This window comes from Papio anubis, chromosome 2 (genome assembly GCF_008728515.1).
Source record: "Papio anubis isolate 15944 chromosome 2, Panubis1.0, whole genome shotgun sequence".
Lineage (NCBI taxonomy): Eukaryota > Metazoa > Chordata > Mammalia > Primates > Cercopithecidae > Papio > Papio anubis.
Genome location: NC_044977.1, coordinates 111,143,201 through 111,164,890, shown reverse-complemented (window position 1 = coordinate 111,164,890; position 21,690 = coordinate 111,143,201). Strand labels below are relative to the sequence as shown.

The 21,690-nt window shown below is 42.2% G+C and overlaps 1 protein-coding gene across 2 annotated transcripts in view; it reads left to right on the top strand.

The window, feature by feature from the left end:
• The window catches only part of USP13 (ubiquitin specific peptidase 13), a 135,256-nt gene that overhangs the window by 55,015 nt on the left and 58,551 nt on the right, over positions 1-21,690 (top strand). For both annotated transcript variants that reach the window (XM_003894796.4, XM_009201318.4), the window contains exons 5-8: positions 23-165; positions 1,860-2,044; positions 12,966-13,060; positions 14,471-14,658. In XM_003894796.4, the coding sequence (XP_003894845.1) occupies positions 23-165; positions 1,860-2,044; positions 12,966-13,060; positions 14,471-14,658 (611 nt within the window). The remainder of the gene's footprint in view (positions 1-22; positions 166-1,859; positions 2,045-12,965; positions 13,061-14,470; positions 14,659-21,690) is intronic.

Genomic DNA, 21,690 nt, shown 5'->3' with positions numbered 1-21,690 from the left:
TACATCTGGGTTTGTCTTATAGGTAACAATTGCTTGTGATGCAGTTCTCAGCTCAAAATCTCCATACAGAAAGCAAGACCCAGACACGTGGGAAAATGAATTGCCAGTATCTAAATATGCCAACAACCTCACCCAACTGGACAATGGCGTCAGGATTCCTCCAAGGTGAGAGTCAAATAGCAGAATGGAACTTTACTCCCTAAAACTGGCCAAAGGAATATTTGTTTTCTACCTCTTTTTTGAATTGGCAGTTATATTTTTTCTTACCAGATGCCTTTTATTAAAAGTAAATATAAAACTTTTCTCTAAAATTGTTTGTAGCTTTGTAGTAGGTGCTGAATATGCCCAGTCCATACCCCTAAGCCCTTCCCTGCCCTGAAGCTGCCAGTTGCAAGCACTTGCAACCCTTTGCTTGAGAGCTTTTTCTGCTTGCTGAAGTCAGTTAGGCCGGTGCATGGGACAGTCAGAAACACCAGAGTGAAGCTCCCTCCCTCCTCCTGGAGCAGCCCTAAACCAGCGACTGTGGCATGGGTGGATTCATACCCCAGTTTTCTGCCCCTCCAGGTGGGATATCTGTCTCTTGCAGTTCCCCACATGGCCTGAGCCCCAGTCACCCACAGTATACATTTGCTCACTGACATATCCTGTAGCAGCTTCCTACCCTTGCTTGTCTCTCTTCCCCACTTCCCTGGGATCACCTCCCAGAGAAGCCATTTACCTTCACTTTTTTGTCTCAGAGTCTTGTTTTAGGGCAATCCAACTTACAAGTCTTTGGTTTTAACATTTTGGCTGGAATACTCTTTGGGCTCCATTCGTATCTCCTCTTATTAGGTGCCGGTGTGTTTAGAGAGACAGGTATTGGTGGATAGGCAGATTGATTAGGAATGTGTCTGATTTGGTTGAATCCTGACAATTGCATGGCATTCGCCTTCTGTGTGGTCTTTGGAAGCGAGAGTTACTTCTGGATCTCCGTTTCTCCGTTTGTAAAAATAGAGATGGTAATACTGATGCTGAAAGGTGTTTGTTAGAATTAAATGATGAGACTTCTGTAAGGTACTCGGCATATAGTTGACATTTAGCTTTTAGTCAAGTTGGTCTCCTTTCCAATTAATTTAGATTTGCATTGTAGTCGGATTTGTATAAACTAGCTTTACTGTATGTGATTAATGCTTTAGAACTTTAGACATTTATACACACAGGATCCTTAATATTTTAAACTTGTTCAAGCTCCACTGTCCCTCATGGAGGAATTTTAAGGAAATGAGCTCCTCTCCTAGCCTGAAGTTTTGTGTCAGTTTTCAAAAGTAAAAAAGGCCACTCGGAGATGCTGGGAGGGGCTAATCCACATCTGGGAGGCAGGCAGGGTGCTGAGTGATCCTGCCACTCTGGGAGAGGAACAATAATTTTTTTTTTTTTTTGGAGACAGAGTCTTGGTCTGTCACCCAGGCTGGAGTGCACTGGCGCAATCCTGGCCCACTGCAACCTCCGCCTCTCAGGTTCAAGCAGTTCTCCTTACCTCAGCCTCCTGAGTAGCTGGAATTACAGGTGCCCACCACCATACCTGGCTAATTTTTATATTTTTAACAGAGATGGAGTTTCGCCATGTTATCTAGGCTAGTCTCGAACTCCTGACCTCAGGTGATCCGCCTGCCTCAGCCTCCCAAAGTGCTGGGGTTACAGGTGTGAACCACCACGCCTGTCCAACAATGTCTTGAGGGGAGAAAATGGGGAAGCACCAGTCTCTGTTACTTCACTGAGCCTTTGTTGTGACCTGCCTACCTGAAACCATCTGTTTTCTTAGATGTTAATTTTTAAAATTATGCTCTGGCTGTTCTGACTACTCTCCAATGGCTTTCTAGTGGTTGGAAGTGTGCCAGATGCGACCTGCGAGAAAACCTCTGGTTGAATCTGACTGACGGCTCTGTCCTATGTGGAAAGTGGTTCTTTGACAGCTCCGGGGGCAATGGGCATGCGCTGGAGCATTACAGAGACATGGGCTACCCACTAGCCGTGAAACTGGGAACCATCACTCCTGACGGGGCAGGTGAGTGCGCCTTTACAGACTTTGGGAACATGCAGTGGCTTCCTCTTAGATTTAACCAATCCCTGAATCCAGGTGGTTGGAAGGTGTAGGCTCTGGATGCAGACAGCCCAGGTTTGAATCCTAATTCTGCCTCTTATTAGTTTTGAAGTCTTGGGCAAGTTTTCTAATCCCCCTAAGCTTTAGAGTGCTCATCTTGAGGATAATGATAATGGTACCTCTTTCCTATGTTTGTTAGTGTGCATAAAGCATTTAGCTCAGTGCATGCCGTAAGGTCCTAATACAAATTGCTGCTGTTGTTATTTTCCTTCTGTGTATCTCTCGGCTAAGAGGACAGAGCGGGAAACAGGATTTGTGAAGTGAGTGTGAATAATCAAGTCTACTGTTAGAACAGCAGGAGGAAGCCCTGGAATCCATGACAGGGATTAAGTATCATTTTAGAAACGAATGGATTACTTATGGAGAATATGAGTTTCAAAGGATACCGTGTGTTAAAAGAGTCCCTGAAATCACCTGGCAGTGATGGTGTTCACGTTCTCCAGGGGATTAGAATTGTTTCCTTCTTGCACTGTCAGCTTCAGAGTTGGTTCTGTTTCTTTTTGTCCTCACATGGTGTGCTTTGAAACATTAGCTTTTGGCCATGTTTGTACAGTTAATACCTTCTACCATTTTGCGAGGGAAAAAGACAATAATATCAGGATCAGTAATGAGAAACTTAAATATTGAGCAGTGGCTATAAAAACCCATCATCTAATCATCATTGGAAACATTTATTAAGCACACATCTGAACTGATACCCAGCTGGTCTTCTCCATTTTCCCAGGCTTTATTTAGTCTCTGTTTCTTCTTTGCTGTAAGGTAAGATGTTTTTAGGAGAACTATAAAAACGCATCTTTTCTCTTTTCTCTTTTTTCTGTTATTTTTCAGTGATGGAATTAGCCCGCCTCAGAGTTAATTGCCCAAGATCTTTTCGCTAAATAAGGGGACACTTTTCACCAATCATTGTTTTTTCATTGAACCGGTATAGTTTTTCATTTGATATATAATTGGGGACTGGCAGTTAGGTCATGTCAGGATTCTTTGGTTTCACATTTTAGAGAATTTTCCTGCTTTCAAGTTTTGTGGAATTATTTTAACTCATTAGAGACAAGTAGCTGAGAAACCCTAGATACTGGTACCAAAGATTTTCCCCTAAAGTGAATAAAGATACACACAACCCAGGTCTTATCCTAAATCTTTGGGATTGAAAGAGGAAATTCAGGACCTGCGTTTGGATTGAGGGTTACAGCGTGGTGTTTACAGGTGATTGTTACTCAATGAGTGGGTGTTGAATGACTTTTCTCTATGCCCTTCTCCTTATCCTTTTAGGGGATTGTAGAAAGAAAGATTTGCAGTGTAGGAATTCTGTCGGATAAAGTTGCAAGGGGAGAATAATTCAGATTTTCCGACTTTCTATGCTGTCTTGTGTAGTTCCTTTATAGGACCAGTTATTAGAAATTCAGTTCTCAGAAGAGCCTGTTCAACACTATAACTGTTCGTGTATGACTTTGCAGTTTGAAAGCAAGTCTATGTCTTACTCATCTTTGGGTTCTATACAAAATCTTACACATCTTACGCACAAATACTTTTGTTAAATGAACCAACTGGTATATAAGCATTTGAATACAGTCATGCATCACTTAAGGATGGTGATATGTTCTGAGAATGCACCATTAGGTGATTTCCTTGTTGTGTGAACATCGCAGAGTATACTTGGACAAACTTAGATGGCATAGCCTCCTTCACAACCAAGCTATACGATGTGACCTGTTGCTCCTCAGCTACAAACCTATACAGCATGGTACTGTACTGACTGCTGTGGTAACACAATGGTAAGTATTTGTGTATCTGGACATATCTGAACATAGGGAAGATGCAGCAATAATATGGTATAAAAGATAGAAAATGGTCACCTGTATAGGGCACTTACCATGAATGGAACATGCAGGGCTGGAGGTTGCTCTGGGTGAGTTAGTGAGTGAGTGGAGAGTGAGTGTGAAGGCCTCGGACTTTAGTGTTCACTACTGCAGACTATAAACACCATACACTTGGCTACACTAAATTTATGAAAATGTAATCCTTTTCAATAATAAATTAACCTCTTACTGTAATGTTTTTACTTTATGAACTTAATTTTTTTAACTTTTGGACATTTTTGTAGTAACACTTAGCTTAAAACACAAATACATTATACAGCTGTACAAATTTTTGGTTTTGATTTGTTTTCTGAGGCAGAGTCTCACTCTGTCACCCAGGCTGGAGTGCAGTGGCGTGATCTCAGCTCACTGCAACCTCCACCTCTTAGATTCAAGTTATTCTCCTGCCTCAGCCTCCTGAGTAGCTGGGATTACAGGCGCCCCCACCACGCCCAGCTAATTTTTGTATTTTTAGTAGAGACGGGGTTTCACCATGTTGGTCAGGCTGGTCTTGAACTCCTGACCTCAGGTGATCCACCCACTTTGGCTTTTCAAAGTGCTGAGATTACAGGTGTGAGCCACCATGCCCAGCCATTTTTTTTTTTTAATATCTTTATTCTATAAACTTTTTTCTATTTTTAACTTTTAGTTTTCAAACGTTTTTATTAAAAATTAAGACACAAACACACACGTTAGCCTAGGCTTACACAGGGTCAGTATCATCGGTATCACTGTCTTCCACCTTCACAGCTTGTCCCACTGGAAAGCCTTCTGGGGCAATAACATGCATGGTATGATAACAATGCCTTCTTCTGGAATGCCTTCTGAAGGACCTGCCCAAGGCTGTTGTACAGTTAACTTTTTCTCATATAGAAGCAGAAGGAATACTGTAAAATAACAATGAAAAGTATAGTATAGTAAACACATAATATGGTAACCTAGTTGTTTATTATTATTATCAAGTATTGTGTACTGTACATAAAACCGTATGTGCTATACTTATATGTGACTGGCAGTGCAGTAGGGTTGTTTACACCAGCATCACCACAAGCATGGGAGTGATGTGTGTAATGCTGTAATGCTACAACATGATGGGTTATGACATCACTAGGTGACAGGAATTTTTCATCTCCATTAGAACCTTATGGGACCACTGCCATGTATGCAGTCCACTGTGTGACCAAAATGTTGTTATTCAGTGAGTGATTGTAATTAGATTCTATTTAAATGTATGCTAATCATAAAGGCAAGAATTAATTCTATTCTTTGTGTATCTTTAGCTTTCCAGAAGCTTTCTTTTCTAATGGGAAACTTATTTTAAAACTGCTAGAGTAAATCTAGTTTCTTTTCTTTCAGTTTTAAGAAAATTTTATATTTTCCTCTTGATTTTGAAACAAACAGATATTCAGTGTAACATATGTAGAAAACAGAGATAAAAGTTGAGATAAATCAATACAAACTACTAGTAATACCACCCTCTAGACTACTCAGTTAATAATTTAGGTATTTCATTTCACTCTTTTCTCTTTTTTTAAAGGGTTAATCAATTCATACACACACACACGTACACACACGCACCCATCTCACATTTTTACAAAAATTAGATCATACTGTATAAAGTTTTATTCCTTGTTTTTCTCCATTTGGCATTATGTTTTTCTATATTATTAAATATTCTTCAGTATTTTATGATGGTTTCATAAATCATTTCACTATTCTGTGAGTGGTTACAATTTTTTTTTCTATTCTGATGAACATCCTTGTATATATGCAAATCTTTGGGTGTTTGTGTAGTTATTTCTTTAGAATAAATTTCTATGACAAAAAGAGTTAAATCTTTAAAATTTTCAGTTACCAAGATTCTCTTTTAAACCGTTGTAACAATTTACATTCCCATCAACAGTGTATGACAGTACTCATTTTAACAAATCCTTGACAACTTTTTAATTAAGACTTAAAAAAATAACTTTGCTAATCTGGTGTCTTGTTTTAATTTGCGTTTCTGATGAGGCTGAATATTTTCCTTAGTATTCTTGGCCATTTGTAGTTCTTTTTTGTGAATTTCTTAGGCCAATTTTCTCATAGGTTTAGGTTTTTAAAAATTGTTTTTTAAGAACTCTTTGATTATTAAGAATATTAACCCATTATCTTCCACAGTTGTTGTTGTTTTTATGAAGAAGAAATAACTTTTAAGGTTTTTCTTGTCATATAATTGACAGTATTTGAATACATACTTCTATTTCAATCATAGAAAGTATAAAACATTGGCAACAGCAAGGCAGATTGTATTCACTGTGATAAGCATTGTGAATTCATTTAACTAAAATAATGTTAACTTTTTGAAAAAGATCAGGCTTTAATTCCTGCATATATTGTGCAGAGCTGGTTTTAATAAAAGTAATTATTTTTTAATTGTGATTTCATATTAGTTTATGGAATGCATATATTCTATTTTGGTTTCCTTTAAATCTGTTTAATAGATTGCTAGCTGTAACTTATTATGTATTTAAAAGCTACTTAAATTTAAAAAAACATGCATAAAGTTTTCTTAAATGTCTAATGATGAGCCTTGTGGACATTGAGGCCTGGGGGTAGGGAGTCCCCTGTTCTGTGGGGCAGTCATCTCTCGGTGAAGTTTCCACTGCTGAGGGTCTGCTCTTCCACACTCACTGGGCTTACTCAGGCCAGTTCAACTCACAAGAGACAAAGTCTCAAAGTCGGCATTTGTTTTTTAGTTCATAATGAGAGCCACAACTGCCGGTAAGTAGGATGTTTATGTCCGCTTGACCAGTACATTCCTTCCCTATGGGGAGATGAATTATATTTAGAAGATTGCTTAGTGAACATGGAATCCAAGAAGGTTGTGGACTCAAATATTTAATGGTAGTGTGATCTGATCATCCTGATTTCCTTTCCCCCAATAAGGATATATTTGTCCAATGAGACCTCATCCTTGAGGTCTCAACCTAGATTTAGTTTTTCAAAGAAGCTCCGGTCCCTCAGTCTAGGCCAGAGTGGTGGCATGCGTAGTAAGAACGGGCCCCATGTGAAATTCTACTCTGGGTCCCCATGGGTACAGCAACAAACAAACCAAGAAGCAGATCACTACACAAACAAACAAAACACTTTCCTCTGTGGGAGGACACATTGTTTCGGCGAGGCAGGGATGAGGTTCTTGGTAGAAAGGGAGTAGGGCAGGGTGGAGGCAGGATAGGGTGTGTTTTTCTTCCATCATGGAAACCAGTTTACCCGAGAAGATGCTTTGGTGTCTTGGGTGATTGCAGGAGAGTCTTCCAGAGATGCCCAAGGCAGCTGTGAAATTGCCTATTCTATTGACTGTACCAGCTTCATAGCATCTCAAGCTGGTCTTTTTTCTTTGGTCATCTTTACCCCCTACCTGGGCATAAGTTCCCTTGAGTTTCTCCCAGCCCTAGGATTTGGAATCAGGGCATAGACTACTTCATTTTAGTTTTGGCCTGACCTGGGCCCCTCCTGTGTGCCTCTGTGGTACTTCCTGCTGCTCTGTCATGGTACTTTTCATAAGACCCTGTTAACAGTTTATTTAATGGTGGTCCCCTAGGACAGCAGGGCCTAAGGCCACATTTCTTGGGCACTGTTATATCTCTAGCATCTAGTAGTGTCCCTCACACATAGTAGGTGCTCGGCAAATATTATGGAACAAACAAATGGAGGAAGACACACCAACAAAATCTGCTTCTATTTGGGAGGCTGTGTTTTGAGGATTGTTTGGGCCCAGGTGTTTGAGACTAGCCGGGGCAGCATAGTGAGCCCCTGTCTCAAAAATTTAAAAAAAGGCAGAGAATATTGGCTCCTCTGATTTACCTTTTTTCTATTTTATTAACATCTTTTTTACTCTTACCTGTTTTCCTTTCCTGACTACAGTCTAAGTTTTGTGTGTCCTGGTGGTTCTCTCTCTCTTTCTTTTTCTTTTCTTTTTTTTTTTTGAGGCAGGATCTCACTCTGTTGCCCAGGCTGGAGAGCAGTGGTGCAATCATGGCTCACTGCAGCCTCAACTTCCTGGGCTCAAGTGAGCCTCCCAGCTCAGCCTCCCAAGTGCTGGGAGCACAGGTGCTTGCCACCACACTCCATACTGGGCTAATTTTTTTTTTCTTTTTTTTGTAGAAATGGAGTCTTACTATGTTGCCCAGGCTGGCCTTGAACTCCTGGGCTCAAGTGATCCTCCTGCCTTAGCCTCCCAAAGTGCTGGGATTATAGATGTGAGCCACTGTGCCTAGCCCTGTTCTCTCTCTCTCTCTCTCTCTGTTTTTTTTAATTGAGACAGAATCTCACTATGTTGCCCAGGCTGGTCTCGAGCTCCCAGGCTCAAGCTATCCTCCTGCCTCGGCCTCTAAAAGTCCTAGGATTATAACCTATTCTCTCTTTAAAGACATCCTACATGCTGGCCTAATTTATTTTGTGTTTATTTTTCTTTCTTTGAGATGGAGTCTTGCTCTATAGCCCAGGCTGGAGTGCAGTGGTTTGATCTTGGCTCACTGCAACCTCTGCCTCCTGGGTTCAAGCAGTTCTCCTGCCTCAGCCTCCCTAGTAACTGGGATTACAGGTGTACACCACTATGCCCGGCTAATTTTTGTATTTTTAGTAGAGACGGGATTTCCCTATGTTGGCCAGGCTGGTCTTGAACTCCAGACCTCGTGATCCTCCCGCCTCTGCCTCCCAAAGTGCTGGGATTACATGCGTGAGCCACGGCGCCCAGCCTTGTGTTTATTTTTCTAGTGTCGCTACTGGAGTTGTCTTGTTTTTCTCCTTTTCCTGTCTGTTGCAGATGGCTTAGAGGCACACAAATGTGAACTCCTGGTGGAGAGATGCAGTTTGGGTGGACAGATCTGTGCTGACTGAGGAGAACCTCTCTTCATTTTCTTCTCTCTGATTTATTACTTGGTGTTTGACCAGGAGCTTTGCTTTTTCTCTCCACTTGTGAGAGAAGGGCACCAAAGCTGGCTTTCCTAGTTTTTGTTTTGTTTTGTTTTTGAGATAGAGTTTCGCTTTTGTTGCCCAGGCTGGAGTGCAGCGGTGCAATCTTGGCTCACAACAACCTCTGCCTCCCAGGTTCAAGTGATTCTCCTGCCTCAGCCTCCTGAGTAGCTGGGATTACAGGCATGTGCCACCACGCCAGGCTAATTTTGTATTTTTAGTAGAGACGGGGTTTCTGCATGTGGGTCAGGCTGGTCTCGAACTCCCGACCTCAGGTGATCCACCTGCCTTGGTCTCCTAAAGTGCTGGGATTACAAGCGTGAGCCACCGCGCCCAGCCTTCCGTAGTTTTAACACAAGGACTTTTTGAGGTACATCCTTACCTCTGTCTCCCTTCTACTTTCCTGTAGGGTAATCTGGAGGGAGAATTTAGACTTCTGCCATTTTCTGGGGCCTAGGATAAGGGCATAAAAGTCACATGACTAAACCATGAGACCCTTCACACCAAACCAGCATTTCTTCTAAGACTATTTGAAATGTTAAACTTTAAACTTATGAGGGCAGGGACTCTGCGTGTCTTATTTAACATTATATCCTCAGGGTATATATGTATTTGGTATTTAGTTAATATTTGCTGAATACCATGAATGAGTGAGTTAATCTTGGTGGTTGAACAAGGATGACCCGCACCAGGCATGCTAGTCCTAACAGCATAATCCTAATAGCATACCATCCAATAGCATCATTTTAATCTCTGGGAATTACTTAGAACATTTTGATCTGGTTTCTTACAGATTCTCAATCTTGCTTCTGGTTCGTCTCTCTCTCTGTCTGTGCTCTCTGAGCTTTTCCTTAATTAATCTTTGAGCTTATGGCACATACTGCTTTCTAGCATGCTTGTCACAAATGGGATATTCTTGTTCTAAAAATTTTTTAAAATCTTTTTTCTTCCGCGAATTGCTGCCTCATGTTCTATGTGGTTTAGTTTGTCATTTAACTTGAAATGAAAGGATGACTGGTTTGCTTCTAAAATAAATGTAGTTACTCATGAAATGCTTCTTGGGCTATTCCTGGGAGGATCCCTCTGTGAACTCCCTAACCGTGGTTCTTGGCTTCAAGTGTTAGGCCAGGCTGGGGAGCGTGATGGATGATGCTTGTCGGGAGTTGCCTATTTACTACCGTAGTTTCTGTACTAAGACATGACTTTGCTAAGCTGAAGTTGGGAATAAAATGAGTTCCCCAGGGAAAAACATACAAGACAGCATTTTCAGCCACTGAGGCCACTGAAAACTTTTTTTCTCTGACTACATATTTACAAATTCTTCATGATTGCCAAGTTTGAAGATCACAGTTCATTTTCAGGTTTCTTGTATGTTACTCACTAAACCGTTTTTGTCTTGGGGATGAGAAATAACTATAGCATTTGACCAAATCCTGTCACATCTTTGGAGCAGTTAATGGCTGGAGGTATGAAATATGATTTTCTCAATGTGGCAAGAGCCTAATGGGTTATGAACTGTGGAGGGCTGTGTAGTTTTCACTTATTTCAAAATCCTAGGCCAATACCAGTGGTTTAATTCTGGCAGTTTTATTATTTTCTAATACAGCCCTGATCATTAGAGGCTTAAAGTCTTAAGTCTTCAAACTGTCTCCCTAATTAATAACAACTAAAGTGCCAAGGGAGTGCCATTTTCACCTTCCAGCTAGTATTTGAGTGGAATTTTTTGGTCCCTTGTCATAGATTAAAAATACTGTTGATGTATTTGTTTCAAGTTATTAGTTCAAAGGTTTTTGTTTATTTTATTAATATTTAAACTTTTAGAAATTTTTCTTCTTAATTGGGCTGAGGTTTTGTCTTTTGTTTTGCTTTTGAGAACACTGAATTATATTTAAAAAATATAAATGAGGGTTGCTATCCACAGTTATAATGGGCCTCTGGGGGAAGAGGAATAGAAAAGACAGCTATACAATGTTTAACTTAGTAATAATAGAAAGACTGAATTTCTTTTGGGAGCAGGGAGTCTCTGTATATCTGAGTATCGGATAGAAGGTCACATAGCTTCTATGCATTACTTTTTTTTTCCCCTGGTGATGTTCCAAGGAGTAAGGAACTCCTTGGACATTCTGACATATACTGTCCCAAAGAGTGATATCTTCATATCCATTGTCCTTGTTATAGATTTTGTTTTTCAAATATAAGAGCGAAGAAATGGTGGGTTTTGAGTCTTCATTCCTTTTAAGGGCCTAGGTTGGTTCTTCACCGAGTCTATTGGTATCCTGTTCTGATATATATATTTTTTCTTTTTTTCCTTCTTTAGAAACATTCTTTTTTTTCCTGTTTTTTAGAGACAGGGTCCTGCTCTGTCACCCAGGCTAGAGTACAGTGGCATTATCATAGCTTACTGTAGCCTCAAACTCCTGGCCTCAAGTGATCCTCCTGCCTTGGTCTCCCAGAGTGCTGGGTTACAGATGTGAGCCACTGCACCTGGCTGGTGTCCTGATATACCTTCATAAATATTCTGTTGTAGAGGGAAGATTGGGCCAGGAGTTAGACTACCTGGGTTCTGGGCCACCTGTGGGATTTAAGGCAAAAATCATTTAACCTTAATGAGCTTCTTCTCCTTATCTGCAAGATGGGCTTGAAAATGTCTGTTCTGTCCTCCTCACTGCGCTGTGTGTGAGGATGGATAGGGCAGCAGATTGGATAGCTTTGGAAAACCAAACAGTCCTCCAACTTCACTGTGCACCTGAGGATCTCGTTAAAAATGCAGATTCTCATTCAGCCGGCCTGAGGCGGGGCTCAAGATTCTGCATTTCTTTTCTTTTCTTTTCTTTTTTTTTTTGAGATGGAGTCTGTCTCTGTCGTCCAGGCTGGAGTGCAGTGGCACGATCTCGGCTCACTGCAAGCTCCGCCTCCTGGGTTCACGTCATTCTCTTGCCTCAGCCTCCTGAGTAGCTGGGACTACAGGTGCCCGCCACCACGCCTAGCTAATTTGTTGTATTTTTAGTAGAGACAGGGTTTCACTGTGTTAGCCAGGATCGCCTGGATCTCCTGATCTCGTGATCCGCCTGCCTCAGCCTTCCAAAGAAGATTCTGCATTTCTAATGAGTTCCCAGGTGAAGCTGCTGCTTTGAGTCCATACACCCCACTTTGAGAAGCCAGGTTCAGTCAAAAGCCTCGTGTTGTCAGGTGGGATATTATTGTCCCGAGGAAAGAGGCAGCCCACCTCAGCACAGAGCTTACCAGCACTAGCGTCTCTCAAATGGCCGGGATGTGGATCCCAGAGGCCCTGGGGCAGTGAGGCAGGGCAGGGATGGCTGGAGTCTTGAGTATCCCTGGAATACCAAACATAGGGTCATTTTCTATGTGTGCTATGAGGTGGACCCGTTAGGGAAGCGCCACACAGTCTTCACAGGTCTCTCGCTGGTTCTGTGAGATGTGGACTTGAAGATGGGAAAGAAGGAATGTGGGGGCAGGTGGGAGGTGGAGGTGGTGAGGTGGTAGGTTTGAGAATATAGAGGGTTTCATGAGCAGAAATTCGTTGTCTCAGATGGAAGAAGCTGCCCTGAGGGCCTGTGTGTTCTCTCTGTTCCCCCGGAGATTCCCCCTGCCATGGTGGATGGCCGTCACCCCCTCCTCCTGTGCCCATGCCTCTTCCTGAGTTCAGAGTTATGCCACTGTGGTTTTAGTTAGAAAAATCAAGTGTCAGGCATTTATATTTGTATGCTTATTAGATACTGTTTTTTCTTTTCTTCTTTTTTCTTTTCTTGTTTTAGAAAACTTAAAAAAAAAAAAAAAAACAACTTTCCAAAATGTCAAAAGAATGATATGTGTGTATATTTAAAAAAAAATGCCTGTATTTATCATTTATCTTTGCCCTTGTTGAATGTTAGAAAATTTTCGTTTTGTTCAGTGATAGCCCAAGCCTGGTGTACAGTAGGAGTTCAAAAAATATGTGTTGGATATTCAATGACTTGATTACTGATTGCAGTGCTTATTTTCTCTTCATCCGCTAGATGTTTATTCTTTTCAAGAAGAAGAACCTGTTTTGGATCCTCATTTGGCCAAGCACTTAGCGCATTTTGGAATTGATATGCTTCATATGCATGGGGTGAGGTCTCCTTTTGTTTCTGTTTCCACCTTACATGGGGTAGGGGTGGGGAGAGGGCGAGGGAACTGCTTGATTTATTTAATAATAATTCCTCTAACGTGGATCTTCATTTTATAGGTTTTAGCTTTTAATTGTTGCATTTACTTCTTGCACTTAATTAATAGATGTTTTCTTTTGATTGCCAGCTTAGATTTTTTTATGCTGTAATAAAAACGGCACCTCATCCAATACTCTTTTGGTTTAGTTGGGGTTTACTTGCAAAATTAGTCTCCTTTGATGGGCAGTTGTGTGAATCATTCTCTGTTCACGAAGCGCAGATGGTGTAGGGAGATGACCTTTAAAATTATCTGTGACCAACATCACTTTAATTAATTTCAGGAAGGGAAGCAAAGCTCCTAGGGGACAGAACGAATAAACCAACACATTACCATTGATAGAGAAGCTCTGCTTCATTTAATATTGTGTTTTCAAGTTGATGTCATGACTATATAATATTTTTCCCTTTAAGAAACTATTTAAATGTGCATTTTGTTTTAGCCCTTTCCTTCCAGGCCGCCTCCCTCTTTTCATGTTCCCATTCTGCTTCCTCTTTGTCACTCATTTCTACTTTTTTGTTTAGTTTTCTGTGCTCTTCTTTGCACCTCTGTCTTCTTTCACGGCACTCTCAAGTCTCATGGTTTTAGTCCATATCCTCTCCAGCTGCCTGGCCTTTTTGTTTGCTGTGTTGCATTGAATATTCTCTTGAATTTAGTCTACTTGCTTCTTTTTTGATTCCTATTTGTTCTTCATCCTCATCCTATCTCTTTCCCTTTCAGTCTTTCTCTCTTTAAAATCTTTTTTTTTTTTTTGAGATGGAGTTTCGCTCTTGTTGCCCAGGCTGGAGTACAGTGGCGTGATCTCAGCTCATTGAAACCTCCGCCGCCCGGGTTCAAGCAGTTCTTCTGCCTCAGCCTCCCGAGTAGCTGGGACTACAGGCATGCACCATCACATCTGGCTAATTTTTGTATTTTTAGTAGAGACAGGGTTTCACTATGTTAGTCAGGTGGGTCTCGAACTCCTGACTTCGAGTGATCCGCCCACCTCGGCCTCCCAAAGTGCTGGGATTACAGCTGTGAACCACTGCGCCTGGCCTCTCTTTAAAATCTTTTTCATGTGTATTTTAAAAATTGTGGTAAAATATATATAATATAAAAGCTACCATTTTAACTATTTTTAAGTGTGTAGTTCTCTGGCATTATGTACATTCACATTGTTGTACCACCATCACCATCTCTCAGTCTTGTTTATTTCTCTGTGTAATTGGGGGAATAATGGCAGAAACATCCTATGCTATTAGAAATAATTAATGGGACATGACCTTTGAGTGGGAATCACATTTAAAGTTGTTTTTCTTCAATGACTTTGTCTCAGACAGAGAATGGGCTCCAGGACAATGACATCAAGCCGAGGGTCAGTGAGTGGGAAGTGATCCAGGAGTCGGGCACGAAGCTGAAGCCAATGTATGGTCCTGGCTACACGGGTCTGAAGAACTTGGGCAACAGCTGCTATCTCAGCTCTGTCATGCAGGCCATCTTCAGCATCCCAGAATTCCAGAGAGCGTAAGTGCCTTCCATGCAGACCAGGGCATGCAGCACCGCCCTGCCCCATCTAGGTCCAGTCCACTCAGTGTGTGCTGCGAAGCCCATCTTTATTGCTTCAGGACATTTTGCCACCTTTTCTCTGGCCTGCCTTCTACAGAGACTGGGTGAGAACATTTGTCAAGTATTATGGGGATCAGGTGAGATAAGAAGAGCTTCGTGGCTGGGCGCAGTGGCTAACGCCTGTAATCCCAGCACTTTGGGAGACTGAGACGGGCAGATCATGAGTCCAGGAGTTCGAGACCAGCCTGACCAACATGGCAAAACCTGTCTCTACTAAAAATACAAAAATCAGCCAGGGGTGGTGGCATGAACCTGTAATTCCAGCTACTCAGGAGGCTGAGGCAGGATCACTTGAACCCGGGAGGCAGAGGTTGCAGTGAGCTGAGATCGTGCCACTGCACTCCAGCCTGGGTGACAGCGCGAGACTCTGTTTCAAAAAAAAAAGAAGAGCTTCATAAACTGAAAAGCACCATACAGGGGTTTGTTATTAATAATGGTTTCTGCTTTTTGACCATCACCCTATATACCAAGAATATATTAATTATTAACCTTCACAGCAGATCTGCCAATTCCCTCCTACAGATGCACTAGGAGAGATCCAGTGATTGGTCTGGTTACTGTCTCTCTTGTGGTGGACTGGAATTTCCTCAAGGATTTAGGGCTTTCATTTTTTGCTACTCAAAGTGTGGTTCATAGGCTGGTGCTGCTCCTTGTACTGCTGGATGTGGGCCTGCAATGAGATAAGTTTGGAAATTGAGAGTGAGCGCTGGGAAATTGTAACAATTTGACGTTGCTGTTGTGTCTTACAGCGGCATTTCATTTTTCTAATAATTTCTGTATTTTTAAACTTTTTTAATTTTTAATTATTATGGGTACATAACAGGTGTATATATTTATGGGGTATATGTGATATTCTGATACAGGCATGCAGTGTGTAATAATGACATTGGGGTAATTGGGATATTCGTCATCTCAAGCATTTGTCATTTCTTTGTATTAGGAACATTCCAATTTCATTCTTTTAGTTATTTTAAAATATACGACAGATTATTGTTGACTATAGTCACCCTGCTGTGCTATCAAATACTAGATCTTGTTCATTCTAATTATACTTTTGTACTCATTAACCATCCTACTTGTATTTTTCAAAGGTATCATTTGTCTGAGTTGAAATAAACAAAAAAACTGACCCTTTACCACAGATAATTTGAGAGGCACTGATTTAGGTACTCCCTGACTGTGCTTGTACACGACTGCCTTCCTCCTCCCACACCGAGGGGCACAGCAGCTATGTCTGTGGCTGTTTTCTTCCTTGGGTGTACTAAGGACAGGGAGGTATAGAGCCCAGGAGCTGTGGCTGGTGCACTCTCGTGCAGCCACTGCCTAAGTGTAGCGAATCATCCTAGTGTGTTCCAGAGGTAGGTTTCCACCTTACTTTAAGTGTGGAAGAGGACATGTGTGTGCTGAGACAGGCGGACAACATATCAGGAATAGTCCAGGTCATGTTTTACCCACATGGAGTTGAAATCCTAGTGGCTTTAATGGAGGTTTATCAAAAGTTTGTCACATACCCTTCTCTTTCCTCTCTTGGTGTTTGGAGACGTACCTCTTCTTGCTGTTTTCTGGCTTTGAAAATTTGTGGTCCATTTTCCATGTCTATTTTTCATTTTTTCATCCAGCCAATAGAGAGTGAGTTCTTTTCTGCTAAGCAGTGTGCTGAGTGTGTGGGGGTCAGTGGTGAGCAGAAGGACATGGTCCTCACTCCCAGGCGTGAAGTAAGCAGGAGATGTAGGCATTAAGAAAATAATCATAGGAACAACTGCATGCTTATAAACGTGGTACATTCCATGAAGGAGAAAGGAAGGAGGTGGTCAGAGAGGAGCCTGTGGAGAAGGGACACACATCGTGGCGCGTGTGTAGGAGGAGTGAAGACAGAAGCTCTGTGTTTTTGAGAATTTAGTATTTGAATCTCTCCCTAGTCTTGTTTCAGGAGTCTTAGAATTTTATGTTATCTAGTATTTTACATTCTCATTTTATTTTCTAAACATTTACTGGATATATTAGAACATGAGCAATGAACTATTCATATATGTCTTCAGTCTTTTCATCCTTTGACCAAATATCACTGGATTGAAATACTTGTTCTTCTCATTTCTTTTTCCTCGGTAGGTCTAACTCAGTGGAGTTAGATTCAGGAGCAGTGTCTTCCTTTTGAAAGTAGAAAAAGTGACTCAGGGCCTGGCACAGTGGCTCACACCTGTAAACCCAGGACTTTGGGAGGCTGAGGCAGGAGGATTACTTGAAGCCAGGAGTTTGAGACCAGCCTAAGCAGCAAAGTCAGATCCCATCTCTACAAAAATGAAAAAAAAAAAAAAAAAAAATAGCCGGACATGGTGGTGCACACCTATAGTCCCAGCTACTCAGGAGGCTGAAGTGGGAAGATTGCTTGAGCCCAGGAGTCTGAGGTTGCAGTGAGCTGTGACTGTGTCACTATACTCTAGCCTGGGCAACAGAGTGAGATCCTGTCTTTAGAAAAATAACAAGGGCCGGGCGCAGTGGCTCACGCCTGTAATCCCAGCACTTTGGGAGGCCGAGGCGGGTGGATCATGAGGTCAGGAGATCGAGACCATCCTGGCGAACACGGTGAAACCCCGTCTCTACTGAAAATACAAAAAAATTAGCTGGGCATGGTGGTGGGCGCCTGTAGTCCCAGCTTCTAGGGAGGCTGAGGCAGGAGAATGGCGTTAACCCGGGAGGCGACAGAGTTTGCAGTGAGCGGAGATTGCGCCACTGCACTCCAGCCTGGGTGACAGAGCAACTCCGTATTAAAAACAAAACAAAACAAAATAAGAAGGCCGGGCACAGTGGCTCACTTCTGTAATCCTAGCACTTTGGGAGGCCGAGGTGGACAGATCACCTGAGGTCAGGAGTTTGAGACCAGCCTGGCCAACATGGTGAAACCCTGTCTCTACCAAAAATACAAAAATTAGCCGGGCATGGTGGTGCATGCCTATAATCCCAGCTACTCGGGAGGCTGAGGCAAGAGAATTGCTTGAGCCCAGGAGGCAGAGGTTGCAGTGAGCCGAAAAAGCTACAAAAAAACACAAAAAGAGAGAAAAGAGTAAGACTCTGTCTCAAGAAAAAAAAAAAAAAAAAGAAATAAACAATAAGAAGAAAATTAAAGAAAGAAAAAAAAAAAGAAAAATGACTCAGAAAGATTAACTGGCTTATGAACAGCCATAGTGTAATTTGGGAACTTGGCCTGATTCCTTGGTGCCTTGTGTGCCACTTGCACCTAGTTTACATTTCAAAATAATTTTTATTGAGGATTGAATCTAAATAAACTGGTATACAAATGGAATGACAACCAAGATAGATTGCTAGATAGCGAAACTACATCTTTTTAAGAATTGCTAGATTACAAACAGGAGGTATAACATCTATGAAAATTATCTAGCGTCACTTCTGCATTTTAATTTAATTTTATTTTAATGGAAAATTTCCTTCATCAGTTAGAAAAGGGATATATACATTGATAGCAAAATGGACTTCTCTCTTTTTCTCCCTGACCTCAGGTGCCAGCAAAGTGAACTTTTCTGACATCAAAGATTTATTCTTGGCTGGGCACGGTGGCTCATGCCTGTAATCCCAGCACTTTGGGAGTCTGAGGTGGGCAGATCACTTGAGGTCAGGAGTTCGAGACCAGCCTGGCCAACATGGCAAAACCTCGCTCTACTAAAAAATTAGCCAGGCATGGTGGTGCATGCCTGTAATACCAGCTACTTGGGAGGTTGAGGCAGGAGAATTGATTGAACCTGGGAGGCAGAGGTTGCAGTGAGCCGAGATCGTGCCACTGTACTCCAGCCTGGGCGAGGGAGTGAGATGCTGTTTTGAAGAAAAAAAAAAAATTATTCTCTTTACTCTTCTGTCTATTTTGCCTTAAAGTGTAAGCCTATTCACTAGTGTTCATCATTCCAGTGAGGTTTTTTTGTCTTGTCAGGTTTTGAGATGTGATTTAAACTGGATCATAAAAGAGCTTCTGAGTTCATCATGTTATGTATTGTTAGGAATTCTTCAGTGTAGCCCCCGCATCTAAATAGTTTAGCTCTGAAGTTCGGTTTGTGTCTTGTTTGTCCTTTGAATGGGACTGGCCCAAAGAAGCACGCTCTGTTAATTTTGATGTAGGTACATAATCTAAGCTACAACAACTTGTGGACAGCAGGTGCCTAGAAGTTTCTAGTAGTTAGGGAATCCAATTAGAGGTCATTGCCAACTAATAGTGTATCATGCTTCTCTGCTAGGGCTTCATTGCCATAATGCCTTTTCTGTTTGGTTATTGTACTCAGTTATGAAAGTTAATTGTGTGATTGTGTGACATAAATGTATTCATTGAACAAATATTTATTGAGTGTCTTTTACATGTCAGATGCTGTTCTTGTGCTGGAGATGCAGTGATTTAGATAAAGTTGCTACCTTAATGAGATGACATTCTAGTATATAATCTCTGGAAAGACAGATACTAAACAAGATGTATTAGTCTGTTCTCATGCTGCTAATAAAGACATACTTAAGATTTGGTAATTTATAAAGGAAAGTGGTTTAATTGACCCACAGTTACCCATGGCTGGGGAGGCCTCACAATCATGGCAGAGGGCAAATTAGGAGCAAAGTCACGTCTTGCCTGGTGGCAGGCAAGAGCGTGTGCACTTGTGCAGGGGAACTCCCATTTATAAAACCATCAGATCTCGTGAAACTTATTCATTCTCATGAGAACAGCATGAAAAGACCTCCCCCATGATTCAGTTACCTCCCACAGGGTCCCTACCACCACACATGGGAATTATGGGAGCTGCAATTCAAGATGAGATTTGGGTGGGGACACAGCCAAACCATATCACAAGTAAATTGTAAAATTGCAAATAGTGATGCATGCTAAGAGGAAAGTCAGTCAAAAGCAGATGGTAGGGAGTGAGAAAGGGTGGGGGCACCCCTCTTGTTTTATCTGAGGGTCTGGAGAGGTGACTTGTCAACAGGCTTGAGAAAGAGCTGCCAAGCAAGGATCTGTGAAACAGCATCCCAGGAAAAAGACAGCAGAAGACATGACCTTGAGACATGAGCAAGTCTGTCATGCCCTCGGACGGCAAGAGGGGCAGATGGGGGGGATGTTGTGGGCTGGGGGAACACAGTGGCAGATGAGGTCAGAGAAGTGGGCAGAGTGGGGTACATGAAGGACTGGAGAAAGGGATCTGCTTTTGGATTCTTCTTCCTAGAGTTTTCAGGCTAGAGAGTTAAAGACAATGGGGAAAGGACAACACAAAATAGAGGGTGTGAAATAGGAAGTGAATTTAAGAAGTGAAAGGAGTGATTGTGTATTATGATTGGAGATCAGTGTTAAAGTTGGCACCGTTCTGTCAGAATAAGCTTGCAGTCGCTCCAGGGGCAGTGGATGGGCAGACACAGCCAGCAGAGTGGTTCCGACCTTGGCCTGGTGCCAGGCTGTTTGGGTCCATTCTGGGCCTCATTACTCCCTCCCTGGTAGACTTTTTTTTTGAGATAGGGTCTTGCTCTGTCATCCAGGCTGGAGTGCAGTGGTACAATCACAGCTCACTGCAGCATTGACCTCCTGGGCTCAGGCAATCCTCCCACCTCAGCCTCTCGAGTAGCTGCAATTATAGGTATGTACCACTGCACCCAGCTAATTAAAAAAATTTTTTTGTACAGTTGGGGTCTCATTATGTTGTCCAGGCTGGTCTCAACTGTTGGGTTCAAGCAATCATCCCTCCTTGGCTTCCAAATGTACTGGGATTACAGGTGGCTTGGAGGCTTTGGAAGCTACCTAATGAATTTGCATCCCAATTTCTAACCTCTCAAATGGGGATAATGATAACAACAATCCCTTCCTCATACAGTTGCAATGAAGACTCAATAGGCTAATATAGGAAGCCCTCCAGAAAATGGTAGCTGTCACTGCTATTGCAATTTTGAGATTATTGGAACAATTTTTAATGTTAAAGAAAAAAATTACCCAAACACTTGTTAAAGATGATAAGGCAAACTTTATTCAAGGGGGCGCATGGCCATAGGTGTAGGAGCACTGCAACAGGGCCTGGCAATGGGGGAGACATTGGACTCAACTCTGATTCCAACAACGTCAAGTAGGGATTTATAACCAAGGAGTTGGGTGGGGCCAGGGGATGGAAAATCAGAAAGAAGAAACATCAAGGATAAGGGGTTTCTGGCTACCCAGACTTAATGGGATTACTGCTGAAGGCAGGCTAGGCTGGTCAGATACAAGGATGGACGATTTTCACTAAACTGAATTAGCAGGATGCTTACTCAAACTGGATCTACAAGAACAGAGAGGGAAGCCCAAGGACAGGCCCAGTCAAGCAGAGGATTCAGAGGAGCCTGACGACGTTTTGGTTTAAGTCGAGTCTTGTCCCTTACTGTACTGTTGTCTTTTTTGTTTTTTTGAGACAGAGTTTTGCTTTGTCACCCAGGCTGGAGTCTGGTGGCATGATCTTGGCTCACTGCAATCTCCACCTCCAGGGTTCAAGCGATTCCCCTGCCTCAGCCTCCTGAGTAGCTGGAATTCCAGGCACGTGCCACTGCGCCCAGCTAATTTTTGTATTTTTAGTAGACACGGGGTTTTGCCATGTTAGCTAGGCTGGTCTCGAGCTCCTGACCTCAGGTGAACCACCCGCCTCAGCCTCCCAAAGTGCTGGGATTACAGGTATGAGCCACGGTGCCTGGCCTCTGTACCATTGTCATCGAGGTGGTGATTATTGTGGTGGCTTAGCCGGTGGTTCTTAACTCTGGATGCATGTTAGAATCACTCGGGGAACTTTTGAAAGACATTCCAAATCCCAGGCCTCAGTCTCGAGCAATGAAATTGGAACATCTGGGGTGGTTCTGGCTTTGGTAAATGTAAAAGAAACTCTTTGGGTGAATTTAACTTACAACGAGGGTTGAGACCCACTGATAGAAGGA